Source organism: Anneissia japonica, unplaced genomic scaffold, assembly GCF_011630105.1.
Source record: "Anneissia japonica isolate Jap-2015-1 unplaced genomic scaffold, ASM1163010v1 scaffold1487_len315116_cov162, whole genome shotgun sequence".
NCBI lineage: Eukaryota > Metazoa > Echinodermata > Crinoidea > Comatulida > Comatulidae > Anneissia > Anneissia japonica.
In genome coordinates, this window is record NW_022732104.1 from 240293 (window position 1) to 255966 (window position 15674).

At 32.5% G+C, this 15674-nt stretch overlaps 1 protein-coding gene across 1 annotated transcript in view; it reads left to right on the plus strand.

The window, feature by feature from the left end:
- Window positions 1-2918: 2918 nt before the first annotated feature.
- LOC117115579 overlaps window positions 2919-15674 on the plus strand; it is a 74929-nt gene continuing 62173 nt past the window's right edge. Inside the window, exons 1-4 of the mRNA XM_033259438.1 lie at window positions 2919-3242; window positions 9315-9444; window positions 11913-12106; window positions 13046-13162. Of these exons, the coding sequence (XP_033115329.1) occupies window positions 3084-3242; window positions 9315-9444; window positions 11913-12106; window positions 13046-13162 (600 nt within the window). The 5' untranslated portion in view covers window positions 2919-3083. The remainder of the gene's footprint in view (window positions 3243-9314; window positions 9445-11912; window positions 12107-13045; window positions 13163-15674) is intronic.

The window sequence follows — 15674 nt, forward strand, 5'->3', positions numbered from 1 at the left end:
GCACAGAGCACATAGAAAAATATTAGATTATCACTGTTTAAAAAAAAAGAAAATCAATGAGGGAGGGCGGTTTTTTGTTTTTTGTTTGTTTTTTAATCCGAACAATTGATTATTTCGCTTTACCTTTTATTGGCGAGGGAGGGACTGTATAAAAACTGGATTAAATCTTATATTTTTTTTAAAGAAATATATCTGAAGTCACAAATTTGCATTGTGTTATGCTGTTAAAATACTTGATGCGGCAAAGAATTTTTTTTATCCCGCATCTATATTTCCCGATTTTTTCACGCGGGGGGGGGGGGGTGGGGTGGTGATGATCTAATAATGTCCAATGGTTGCCAAATTGGCTATAGTGGGACACAGTGATAAATTACAACTGTCTTCTTTAATATTTTCGAAGTTAATCATTTCCTTCTTCATTGTGTTCAATGGCTGCTAAGAGCACATGTAAAAAATTATTAGATTATCACTCTTTAAAAAAAAGTCGATGAGGGAGGCGGTATTTTTTTTTTAAACGGAACAATTGATTGTTTCGCTTTTGTTCTTATTGATGAGGGAGGGACTGTCTATATTTGGCTAGTAATAGTAAATATTGTATAAAAACTGGTTTAAATTTTATAGTTTTTTAAAGAAATGTATCTGAAGTCACAAATTTGCATTGTGTTATGCTGTGAAAATAATTAATGCGGCAAAGATCTTTTTTTATTCCCGCATCAATATTTCCCAAATTTGTCACGCAGGGGGTGGGGGTGGGGGTGGTTATGATCTAACAATTTTTTTAGTGCCCTGCATTAGCTATAGTGGGACACAGTGATAAACTATAAATATCTTGTTTAATATTTTCCAAGATAATCCTATTCTTTTTCATTGTGTCCAATGGTTGCCAAATTGGCTACTGTGGGACACAGTGATAAAGTACAACTGTCTTCTTTAATATTTTCTAAGTTAATCCTTTTCTTTTTCATTGTGTTCAATGGCTGCTAAGAGCACATAGAAAAAATTATTAGATTATCACTGTTTAAAAAAAAAATCAATGAGAGAGGGCGTTTTTTTTTAATCCGAACAATTGATTATTTCGCTTTTGTTTTTATTAGTGAGGGAGGGACTGTTTATATTTTGCTAGTAATAGTAAATATTGTATAAAAACTGGTTTAATTTTATAGTTTTTTAAAGAAATGTATCTGAAGTCCCAAACTTGCATTGTGTTATGCTGTTAAAATCCGAACAATTGATTATTTCACTTTTGTTTTTATTAGTGAGGGAGGGACTGTTTATATTTTGCTAGTAATAGTAAATATTGTATAAGAACTGGTTTAATTTTATAGTTTTTTAAAGAAATGTATCTGAAGTCCCAAAATTGCATTGTGTTATGCTGTTAAAATAATTGATGCGGCAAAAAAAAAATTGTTTTTTCATTCCCGCATCAATATTTCCCGAATTTTCCCTGCGGTGGTGGGTGGGGGGAAGGAGAAGTGAAAATCTAACAATTTTTTCAGTGCCCTAAATTGGCTATAGTGGGACAATAGAGAAAATAGAACATTGTGGGACACAGTGATAAATTATAAATATCTTGTTTAATATATATTTATGTATTGTTTTTCTTTAGAGGGCCTCTTCAAGTCAGCTGTACTACTGTAGTGCAGCTGTTAGAGCTACCCTAGTGAAATAAAGTTGAATAATAATAATAATAATAATAATTTCAAAAATAATCTTATTCTTTTTCATTGTGTCCAATGGTTACCAAATTGGCTATAGTGGGACACAGTGATGAAGTACAACTGTCTTCTTTAATATTTTCTAAGTTAATCCTTTTCTTTTTCATTGTGTTCAATGGCTTCTAAGAGCACATAGAAAAAATTATTAGATTATCACTCTTTAAAAAAAACGATGAGGGAGGGCGGTTTTTTGTTATTTTTTTTTGTTTTTGTTTTTCTTTTTTAATCAGAACAATTCGTTATTTCGCTTTTGTTTTTTATTGATGAGGGGAGGGACTGTTTATATTTGGCTAGTAATAGTAAATATTGTGTGGGACACAGTGATAAACTATAAATATTTTGTTATTATTTTTCAAGATAATCCTGTTCTTTTTCATTGTGTCCAATGGTTACCAAATTGGCTATAGTGGGACACAGTGATTTTTAATTTTAGACGACTTAATTTTTCCCATTGTGTGTTTCTTCTTACAAAAGCTTTCTTATCAAAGTACCGATCGGACGGATATGTTACCAAAAAAGAAGAAACTCTCACTTTTATCTTTTTGATCATCGACACTGCTTTAATTTGATTCGCTAATAAGTTTAGTAGTTCTTCCCATTATGGGCTCCTTAGCTTCCAAAAATGTTTCCGGAAGTCATCGTCTCGTTTGGTCCAGGAATATTGTGTTTTTTCCACATTGTTGAAAATTCATAAAATTCTGAAATTCTCCAATTACAGATAACATGGTAAAGTAAATTTATGTATAAGGATTGCTTTGTAACATTTTTAATGTATTCCAATGTAATTCTATGTAATTTCCATCATATTATTTATTATAGCTCTGGAGTTGGAACATGACCGAAGTCCGTTTTTGGTATTCAAAATATTCCTCGTTTTTGTTGACATGTGGGTCATTATTAGCTAAGCGCCATGAAGTCGAAATTAATTAGTTACGTAGACTTTTCAACCAGGGCTACACAGTTTAGAAGCTCCTGATGGAACCTGTTTTCTCTCCTTTTTAATAAATGTTCAAACATATATTATTGAGTTCAATATAATTGTACAACGTTTTTTAAATTATTAAAAGCTGTCTGTGAACCATGCTCACATAGTTGTACGTTCTAGGGCATTATAACGTTTTTTAGAGTCTAAAAATTTACAATACCAACCAATTGAGGGCGCATATATATAAACAAAAATGAGCAATAGTGTAATTTCCTGGTTATCCCGCTGCAGGTCTATACTTTACTAGCAGCATGACTCATTTTGATTAATTCTTAACCCGGAAAATCGCGTAAGTGTTTAAAATGGTTTGTGAAATAAGTCAGTGTATTACTTTTGAGTGGCGATGAGATACTTTATGTTGGGAGTTAGCGAATCTATAGAAAATGTACGTTTATATAAAGCAACGTGGAAACGGTGCAGAACAACAGCTCCTGCCGGTGGTGTCTCTCGTAGATGGGTGTATACCTCAATTTTTGACGAGCAAATCTGGGCATATACATCAGCTGAATGTGAATGGTTTAGAGCCAGCATTATGGTTTAAGGTAACTAAAATGAAAGATATTTTAAATTACAAAAATTGAAAGAAATAGATGTGTATGTCAGACCAAGGAGGTATTAAATAAGCTTATTTAATACCTCCTTGGTCAGACAGGGACGGGTAACCCGGAGTCAGGTTCAAATCTTGTGCAAAACACCACAATTTTTTAAAATATGAAGAACAGCAACTTTGTATTGTAGGTCTGACCACTATAACAACTCCCTGGTTTGACATTGAGATTATCATCACATTCAGAATGGATTTCATCCTGTCAGTGGCTAGTCACCCACTTTTGGATAATTTGATAATAACAGATTTAAAGTCATGTAGAATAATATCTAAACCCATCAATCATTTTGTATTTGATTGTACCAGATTAAAGAACATTAGAACTTAATATTTGACCAACTTAAAGAGGAGTTATACCAAGGAGGTATTAAATAAGGTATTAATAAATTATTTAATACCTCCTTGGTTATACAAAAAGGATTTACATATATTTTGGGAATTATTCATATCAAGCTCCCCTGAACTTAAATACCATCTTTTGTTTGATGATTTAGAAATCCATTACGAATATCAAATTTTAACAACAAATTGTATAAACCCTATTAATTATACTATTGCGAGCTGTCTCTTATACACATCTTTACACAATGTGCTGTAATGCTAGTAATATTCTACTAGGGTTGAGGAAAATTTTTCTCTGAACATATAAATATTACATTACCAGTAATAATCCCCTTGGAAAGGGGTAATGGATGGTAAATTTTACAAACTTATTTTGATCTATAACCGCGCACTCCTTTTTCTTCCTCTCTCCCTCTGCTTTTGTTTAGAAAATCTAATTTTAATCGTAATATTTATCATTAATTAATTTATATTTTATATGTGTGTGGTAAATACAATAAAAACAAACAAAACAAACAAATTAATCTCTGCAGCATTGAATTCTGAATTACTAGGAATACTCCCCTTTGAAAGAGGTGATTGAAAATTAATATCTGCAGGGTTGAATGCTGAATTACTAGGAATATTTTCTCATGAGTATTAGAAAGATTGTACCGTATTCTTTGCATGGTTAACGTCATTATGACTTTTTCCCCAGGTTTTTAATTATTCAAAAATCTGAAACTCATTAACTCCCGGGTTTTTATTTTTGTCAAATATGCTTTTTGTGTCTTTCAAAAATCTGTTGTACAACATATCAACAAATGTTTTTTCTCTGAATAACACCGTGGCTAGAGATACGGTATCGTATCGGAACTTCCGATTGCTAAAGGTATGGTAAATGATATTACGTCATGATCAGCCAATAGAAATGACCGACGCGATTTTGGCTTTTTTGCAAAGTCGACGTCGTGATCATGAGAAACGTGTGGCGCGAACAGTTACGATAAAATTTATGTCATAAAACTTTAGGCCTATTTCATGTATTTCGATTGGGGCTTATCGCAATATTTGAGTTAAAAATCCTTTCTGTTATTCTTGCGTATTTTATGGTCTACCATAGAGAATGTTCTACAAGGCTAGGCCTAGCCCGAATACCCGCCTAGCCTAGGGGCCTATTATATACTACTAGGCTAGGCTTACTGTAGGCCTACTGTAGTGCTGGTGTAGAGTCGTTGCGGCCCTGAGTCGATTCGGCCCCGGGCCGTTTCGGCCCTTAGTTGGTATTTTTTTTTTCTTTTTAATTGCTATATGGCCTCGGGCTACAGAATATTAATCCCAGCTTGTCAACAACACCCGCGAACGAACACAATTTCTTATCTTCGATCGTTGCTAACATACACATGCTGCAGCAATGCACTGAATGACGTCACGCATGTATCGCCGTTTCTATTGGCTAATCATGATGTAATATCATTTACCGTACCTTTAGCAATCGGAAGTTCCGATAAGGTACCGTATCTCTAGCCACGGCAAATTATTAATAATGTAGAGTTACATGAACATTTACTTTGAGGATCACCATCATAATGGTTTTTAATTGGCGGCCTGCGGACCAAATTTGGCCCTCAGAGTAATTTCATTTGGCCCGGGAGAAAAAACAAAAAGGTAAAAAAGAAATATTTGAAACAAATTCAACGTTATAATCATTTGATGAATACATTTTCAACAAATTAAAGACAAAAATGCAACCCCTGGGTTATGTGCCTAAACAACATTACGGGAAAACAGCTTGGAGATTTTATCAGAAATGTGCTGGCTATAATAATAGGCCATAGAATAGGCCTATATACAGACTTTATGTGCCGGCAAGTTTTTTCTATTTGTTTGTACTGTTCACTGTGTTGTTGAGTAGTGTTTGCACATAATTTTACATTATTAATAAAAACTTGGTGTACCAAGAACAGTACTCATCACGTACAATGAAGAAAATACAGTAGTTAACAAACGTTACAGGTAGAGTTAATGTTCATGCTGCTTGTACTTTTAAAATAATGTGTCTAGACACTAAACACTCTAGCTTTTTTTATTGGGATCAATCATATTGGTAAAGTGACCCTCCAAAGCAATACAATGGACTAGAGATAGTTTGTAATTACCCATCCATGATGCGGCATCCTGTGCTATATTTTTTTACATACAATATGTTCAATCGCCGGAGGAAAACAATTTTTTGAAATGTTGTTCAGCTGAATTTTGTAACTTCAAGACACAAAAAGCATATGACAAAAAAATTGGGAACAACTGCTGATTAAATACAGACTTTTGAATATTTAAAAACTGAGGGTAATTTTTCCACTCCCCTCCCCAGTTCGTAAATATTTAAAAATCTGTTTCTCATTAACTGAAGCCCCGAACTGTTGAATATTTAACATCATTTTTATTAAATTGTTTGCAGTATGAATGTATTAATGTTGTGCTGTAGGACCATAGCAAATAGCTGAGATAGGCTACTTGAATATTATTATGCTAGTAAATTGAATTTTTCGAAGGTACAGTAGTTGTCCTCGGACAAGTGAAAAAAATATGAAATTTGCTCATGCCTGGCTCAGTAACTATCTTATCTTCATGATAATTATCTTTCTAATTAAAATCCATCATCACGACCATGGAAATATCGGTCCCAAAAGTGGTCTTTAATTGAAAGGAGACCAGTATTAGCATACAGTATTTTAAAAGCTGAAATTCATTCAAGTCCAGTTGTCAGTTCAATTGCATAAGATTCTTGCAGTTTCTTCAGCACTTTTAATGTAACTGAGAAAAAGTAATTTACCAAAAAAGACCCCTTTTATTGCCCAAACACAGTGGCATTCAGTGTACTACTGTAGGTCAGTTTGGTGATTGTTTTTTATCTGTGTATCTCTATACCGTAGATTAAAGTACTGTACATGTACGGTAGATGTCCTTCTGATCACATTTTTTATTGAAGTTATTAACTACTGAAGGTACTGTATTAAGTATTTGTTCACCATGAGCTCTTAATAGATAAAACAATATATAATTTTGCCAATTTATTATCCCATTATTACAACAATTAAGCCTTAAAGACTTGGGCCTTCACATTTAATTGAATGTCGAATGACAGGCAAGTCATGTCCTACTACAAGCTCCATAATTTTCAACAATTGATCATCTGTCAAAACTTATCGTAGTGTTCAAATAGTGTGCTGTATGTATGCAGGTTTAACATCACTTCATACCAAGGTTGGTTTTGGGTATCCTTTTAAGGAACTGTGGACTGTATCACGATGATGATGAAGAACATGATGATAGGTGGTGACAACAAAGATGAGGAAGGCTTGGCAATTGGGATGATGTTTACAATGATAAGTAGGGGGATGATGATATTATGATTTTATATTAGACTGAGCACTGAAAGTAAATTTAATATCTTTTATACCAAATATCAGAATTAAAATTACCTAATATTAAAGTAATGCAATTTGAAATCCCTCTAATTTGAAACCATTTTTTTTAAATGAACCAACTAGCAACCTTGAATCTTTTGACACAAAACTAATCTAGTTGAAGATCTTACCATGAAACATGCACCTCAAATTTCCAGGTCGCAATATGTGGTCTCGAATTATGCTGCATAATTATGAAAATACTGTGTGTGGAACAAAAGAAAAAATAAACCATACAAATTTAGCAAAATTCCAAAAATTTGTACTGCCAGTCAAAAAGTTCAAGCTACAGTTATAATAAACCAGGATCTGTGAATAAACATACAGGATATTATCAAATTTAACAGGGCATTATGACTGAATGAACACAAAGATCTGGAATGATGAGAAACAAATATATCGTCTGATCATTTTATGCAGATCTCTAATCTGTTTTAGTGACCTGAATGTGGATATACAGTATAACCACTTGAGCAGACAAGTAACTGAGTGGAATCACATAGGCCCTCATTTAGCTTGGTTAAAATTTCAATATCCTTGACATTAATGTCCCCAAGCCACTATAATTCATTATAATGAACATGATGCACAGCTCATGGGGATTGCCCTATTGTTAAATCAATAATATGTACAGTATTGACAACTTCCTGTTAGAGCAACTTGAAGCGTATTGTATAATTGTCTATTTTGTGAATACTTACCTGGATAAACCGACTGTTTGCTACAGTAGGTTCCCTCATGTTCCCGGTCAAATCCAACGTGCATGGCTACGTCCCTTTAGCAGCAGCGGGTACAGCGCGGCTATCGCTGACCGCGAGGGAACCTGCCAATACATGATATTAGTATGATGGTTTTTTTTAAATGGACTACAGTAGAAAATATTGTTTCCTCTATTGTTTGCTAGGGTAAATTCAATATTTTTTATACAGTACTTTGTATATTAAAGCTTTCATTTGAATATGTGAACACTTAAACAAAACTTTTCACCAATTCACATATATGCATGATGTTTCATACTTTAAATTGGCACAAATAATAATTCCCCGTTTGCAAATAATCTCAGTCTCCCCCTTCATTTTTTAAGTTTTTTACATATTCTTTTCCTTAAGGGGCCTTGCTTGGTTAATTTAGGGCCCATGGTCCTGATCAAAAAAATTAATGTCCAGGGCCCAAGCATAGGGGTGCAAGCTACACCTATCATATACCTTTACCCGTACTGAGGCCAAATGTACAATACATTTTAGTGCTATCTTACACTAACCCAACATTGATTTTTGGTTGATTAGTGTTTTTTAAAACAAGATGTACGGTACAGCACATCATTTAAACATTTGATAAATTCTAACAGATTGTTGGAAACCATGTCAAATGAAGCTTGTAAGACTGCCATGACTCATCTATCTCTGAACATTCAAGGCCCAAGTCTTCAACAATTGCCAATTAATACTATTTTGGTCAAAGTAACAAAAATTTAAAAACAAAATTTTCGATCTATTTACAGTCCAACCATTGTTAATAATTAATTTTTCTGGTAATTGTGTTAAGTTTAACTGTTAATAATGTTTGGTATTCAATAATATTTATTGATTTATTAATCTTCAACAGTTGTGTCGTCACAACACCAGGAGTGGCGCCCTTTGTTGTCAACCAGACGTTGGTTACCGATCATTATGCCTGAATGACTTCATATTCTTAATGGTTTAAAATAGACTTTCTGGAATAGGCATTTTAAAACTTAATAATTCACCATCAAAATGTACTAAAAACACAAAAGCTTGCATTATATTAGGACTTTATCAAACACACACATAATCATCAATTAAAATTTACAAAGAAAAACTGAGTATACAACATCTTATAATTACGTTAGAAATTGGGATCAATGATTTATCAGTAGCGAAAATGGCGTCCGTTTGAAAGCATTTTGTGTCGCTGATAGCAACGGAGTAGTATCACGTGCTATCATGACCTAACTCTTGGATATTGTAGTTAGGTCAAACAAAATGACTGCATTAAATGTTTGTAAGTATGTGCATTTGTGGGATAATCGCAGTATCCTTGCTGTGTTCTAATTGGTCAGTTAAGGTTTGACAATCAAGAAAGGTACACATGCTAGATACAGTATTGAATGATTGCTAATATTTAATATTGATTTGTAGGTACTAGCTGTACCATGGTGTTAGATGGATACTTATTGTTTGATTTTGATTGATTTGCAGGTAATAGTGTTAGATGCAATATTGATAGATTGTCAGTGTAACCTGATCCAGTGGACAACTTGCGAAGGCAAATGTCAAATTGGAAGGCGTGTGAAGAATATGTTTGTTAGGTGCAGTCACTCGCAGGAAAGTAAGCAGTCCAATCTTCATATTTTATGCAAATCATATCAATTTGTTGGGGATGTTTTGAGCACGTAACAAAACATTTTTAATACTGCGCACATGTAAGAAGACAAAAAATAACAGAGCACTGTTTGGGCACTTTCATTGTTTGAAAAGGGTATATCAAAATGCACTTTTTTAAATGATCAATCATTAGTGGAACACTATTAAAAATACATTGTCAATTTATGCATCACTGTAGAAATAGGATATGTCCACTATCACGCATATTCATTTAATGAATTTTAACCAGTCTTTTAATACAGCAGGTCCCATATTTTCTACATTCCAGAAAAGGAAACATGCCAATTCCCTGGGCTGATTGTGAGCCCAGACAGTTTTTCTTCTTGAAAGCCTTTGATAGAATTAAGAAATGATGGAAGAAAATTATATCCCTGTCTCTTATACACATCTAGATGTGTATAAGAGACAGCCTTCCAGTCGAGTTTGTTACCACTTCAACCTAAGCAATTGGATTAGTGTAGGCTAAGGGTGTGTTTCTACTGATAAACACAAAATAATCAATTTTTTTAAACCGCTTTTTTTTAATGAGTACCAATAAATAAATGAACCTAAATGTATACATAGGCCTACTGATGATTGCTTGATTAAGATCTGGGTTTAGTAGATTGCCTTACTAGGAAAGGCAAAGGAATACATTTGACATAGATGCTGAAACAAAGTAAAGAAACACTTAGTTTTAAAGAGGTAAAATTCATAACATTATGGCAGTACAAAAATGTCTCTCATTTTATATCTACTAAAGATCAAATCCCAATGGAATATATGAGCTCTGTTGTTTACCATTTTAAATGTCCAGGTTTGTAATAGTGACTATATTGCTAAGACAGATAGGTGCTTAAATAACTAGACTTAAAAAACATTCTTCACGATCTGATAGTGTTATAAATGATCATATACAAAATTGTGAAGCATTAATATGTTTTAGGTTTACAAGGTATACTTGAAAATGATAATGTAGCCTGTAATGTAAGTAATAAATTAGGTTTAATATTTTCTAATACTAACATTATTGACAGTTCGTAAAATTGGTCTACTGTATATTGTTTAAAGAAGCGTTTGTATACATAGGCTACACCCATTGCTTAACAATGGGCTGAAAACTTCAGAGGAGCTTTTTTTTGTTTTTGTAGGTAGCTTTGATCAGTAGGGTAAGAATTCTTTGATCTCTAGTTTATTCATAGCTATGTCACCTACACTAGGGGTAATGTTTTGATTGATCAAACACTTTTCGTACTTGTGCATATATAAGCTTGCAAATATGGATAATTTTTCATTCTTGATGGTGACATAATTAATGTTGAAATATTGAATCCAGACACGATGGCATGCATTTCGATACTTGGAGTATGTATTATACTATCTTATCTGAGATTAATCAGTGGACCCGGTATTTTTTTAGTTACGTACATTTGTAGTAAAACCAGTCAATATTTTTGAAGAAGCGCTAGTGGTTTAAGAGATAGGGTGATTTTCATGGCGGTGCGTTTACAGGAAAGTGGACTAAGCAAATTGATGTACTTAATACACAACAACTTTTACCACAAAAGCGTGCAGTGTCAACATTCAATTAAAATTTTTAATTTTTGTGATGAAAATGACTATTGAGTTAATTTTTTGTGAATACTGTTAATTATTCTAGTTTTATCTACAGTCTCTACAATAAATTATAAATCTTATGTAATTTGTTAATTGGTAAAATGAAAATTTATAAAGTAAATTCTAATCAAATCAAAGCAAAGTGAAGGTTTTTCTTGGCTGTATGTGTAAGATAATGACAGCTTGAAAAGATAAGAAGGTATATAAAATTACTATGTCATAGCGATATTACTTTGATTTTAATTAAATTGTACGTATTTAGAACTTGTTCTTCACTATCCCTATTTATTATGTCATTGCTATAATGATACAGTATACAATAAATTTATGTTCAATTATCACAATCCTCAATCAATTAAAAAGCCCTCAAAACCTGTCATTAAAAAAAAAAACACGTGCAACCAACTATGTTAAAGCATGCAATTTTTAAAATATGATAAAACCTTGAAAAACTAAAAAAAATTAAGTAAACCATTGAATATCTCAAGTATTTCAATTAAGTTATAAACATTAAAATTGTAAATTTATGAGAGCCCTCATATCTATAAACTATAATCATTTACAATAATATGTCTTTTTTTTCATCAAGTTAATTTAGTATCCATTATTTAAGTCATTACAAATTATGTTTCTCCCAGTTTAATAGAGTACCTTGCAAAGTTATACAACTTTACCATGTGAGCATCATGAAACTCCTGAGAATACAGTTGAGTTACACATGGGTTTTTCACAAATGAGTACCTTTTTAATCATTTATGCAACTACTGTATGTTTCCTTTCCAAGTTATTGAATATTAATTTATGCAAATATCTTAGTCAATGTGGATGAAGAATATTACACACCAGATGTGGATTTACAACAAGGGATGCAACTCGCCCAGCAAATCGCAGCTGCCAACAAAGATGATATCAAGGAAGAGTTTTTACAACTTCTGCATCTTTATGTCCTTCCAATCATTCGTCTGCATTCTACGGATGTTGAGCGTGTGCAAGATGCACTTATGCGACAGGTATGGATTTTGCCTTACATTAATTTTGTTTTTGTTTTTTTGAAATAGTAATATTATAAATTAACTTAAATTTTGGATTAATTTTTTATCTATTATTTCTACAATTTTAGTCATAATTAAATTTTGTATTTTAATTTATTTCTACATAAGGAAGTGTCTGAAGTAAACACTACCAATTACTTGCAATTTAAAGATAATTTACAAGATAAAGCAGTAATTAATATATACAGTGTACAGTGTAGCAATTCTCATTATTATACTGTATCACACTACCAATTATAATTAAGCTTTTTTTTCTTATTAATCGTCTATTGATTACGGTAAATATGTTGTGTGAATTATTATTGTGAATTTGTCTATTTAGCTACTCTACCTAGTAGTAGTTATTGTTTGACGCAATAAAATAATATATATCACTGTTATTACTTTTATTTATTATCATATTATTATATCAATACCATCTTTACCATAATCATCATCACCATTATCACTTGATCACCATTTTCGTCATCATTAACATCACCATCTGCATCACCATCACCAACAGCATGATCATCATTTTCATCACCACTATAATAATTATCTACACTACATCCACTATTGATCACCATTATCAACATCATCCAATAGCCGATTGTAATCTTATGCACTTAAGCCTGTCGCACATGTTGCGATTTTGCCCCACGACAAGCTTTCTTGCGAAATGCTCAGTCTAAAAATGTCTGGCACATGAAGTTTGGGCAAGGTGTGAGAGAAATTTAAAGGACACCACACACATATACAGTAAACACATGGAAGTGTATGATATTGTAGAGTTTTCAACATGTTGAACAAACTGTAGTCGTAAATGTCATAGCACAGCTGTAAGCAAAATTGCAATGTGTGAGACCAGCTTTAGGCAAATAATGCAGATAATGTTTGTATATTTTTTTTTTATAGGTGACTATTTTAGATAAAATTGGTAAAAATATGGACAATTTGTCTCAACATCGTAATGAAGTGAAGAAAACATTACTTAGCTGGAGACAAGATTTGTGTAACAAGCACCTGAATACGGTAAATACTATAACCACTTTATATAATTTCTCCAGTGAGTCCTCTATGATCTATTTGTACTTCTTAAGTCATGTCAATACACTACTACTCACTGCCTTTCAATATATATTAGGTGCTTGTCAGAATATAGCTGTAGCCCCTTGGTTAAGTATCTTGTCTTCTAATCTCAGGGTCTGGGCTCAAATCCTATCAAACCAAGATTTGTTTATCCTGATTAAAAAATGCCACACCTAAGATTCAAGATTCAAGAAAACTTTTATTGTCCATTAAAAAGAATAGAAATTCATTTTAAACTGAACAGAAGTTAAAATTTGTGCTCTCAACGCAATTTCAAAAATCGCCTCATAAGAGATTTAATGAGCATCATTTCATCCTACTGGATATAAAAAAAAATAATTTTTTTTTTAACTTTCAAATTTTATTTCGAAAAAAAAGTAAATGATTATAACAAAAAATTAAGTCGAAGACCAGAAGATACAGAAATGTATGTTTAAATAAAACAGAGTTGTAAATAATATATATAAAAAAAAAAAATAAAAGACAAATTACTTGAACAAAAAATGTAACTTATCCCATTTAGTTTTCCAATATCTTATTTTTGAATTTACACAAGCAACGTATTTTTCCGTTATGTAATGCGATTTAAGTATTTAAAAAAATTGATTTAAATGTGATTCAGTGCCTTTTCTTCAAAAAATTATGTCGAAGACCAGAAGATACAGAAATGTATGTTTAAATAAAACAGAGTTGTAAATAATATATTTAAAAAAAAAACTAAAAGACAAATTACTTGAACAAAAAATGTAACTTATCCCATTTAGTTTTCCAATATCTTATTTTTGAATTTACACAAGCAACGTATTTTTCCGCTATGTAATGCAATTTAAGTATTTAAAAAAAATTATTAACATGTGATTCATTGCCTTTTTCATCAAAAAATTAGGTGGAAGACCAGAAGATACAGAAATGTATGTTTAAATAAAACAGAGTTGTAAATAATATATTAAAAAAAAAAAACTAAAAGACAAATTACTTGAACAAAAAATGTAACTTATCCCATTTGGTTTTCCAAGATCTTATTTTTGAATTTACACAAGCAATGTATTTTTTTGTTATGTAATGCAATTTAAGTTTTTAAAAAAAATTATTTACATATGATTCAGTGCCTTTTTCTTCAAAAAATTAGGTGGAAGACCAGAAGATACAGAAATGTATGTTTAAATAAAACCTAGTTGTAAATAATATATTTAAAAAAAAAAACTAAAAGACAAATTACTTGAACAAAAAATGTAACTTATCCCATTTAGTTTTCAAAGATCTTATTTTTGAATTTACACAAGCAATGTATTTTTCCGTTATGTAATTTTTAAAAGTTAAGTATTTAAAAAAATTGATTTGCATGTGATTCAGTGCCTTTTCTTTAGTACTTTGAATGTCAAATAGGCGCATTTTATCATCTATAATAATATTAATGTTTAATACAGCGGTCCTTAGATGAAAAACGTAAGCTGTAGGCGATAAAACATATACCCGCTACCACCAGTTTTGAGTCGTTTTTTAGTCGAAAATTTGATTTGCGCATGATTTCCCGACATTTTGTTTCTGTCGCGAGCTGCCTAGAAAAGTTCTTTATGTTGTTTTCGCGACTGTCGGTAAACATTGAGCAAACTGAGATAGTTGTGGCATATCGGCCACTTATACTTGTGCTATTATTTGAAGGTGTTCTCTGTGTTCTATTAGTGTTTTAGTATACTTTAACGGCTAAGATTGACGGACCTGGTGTACCTAGGCCTAGCCTAGACACATACGTAATGTAGGCTTCTCTTTGGGCGACACCGTCGGACCTGGTGTAGGCCTAGACACATCTGATATATACTATACCGTTAGGCCTACGTGAAGTAGGTTTCTTGGCCTACCACCAGCCTACCGTCAAGCAATAAAAATCAACATTTGTGGAATTATTTTCCAAGGAATGATGGTTAAAAATTCTGGACACATAAATATGCAGCATGTGATGGACGGACGAACCTAAGGGTTGGCGGGGGCAGCATGTGATGGACGGACGAACCTAAGGGTTGGCGGGGGGATGGGAGTTCATCTAATGATGTTTGGGAAAATAATGGTCAGAAAATACAGCATCTGATGGACAGTCCCGGGTAGGGGAGAACCATAAAATTATGGACACACAAATTTACAGCATAGCTTCATCAAATGATGTTTGGGAAAATAATGGTTAGAAAATACAGCATCTGATGGACAGTCCCGGGTGGGGGAGAACCTTAAAATTATGGACACATAAATTTACAGCATAGCTTCATCAAATGATGTTTGGGAAAATAATGGTTAGAAAATACAGCATCTGATAGACAGTCCCGGGTGGGGGAGAACCTTAAAATTATGGACACATAAATTTACAGCATGTGATGGACTGACCGTCTATACACATATACAGCATGTGATGGAGGCATGTGATAGACGGACGGACGAACCTGAGGGTGGGTGGGGGAGATTT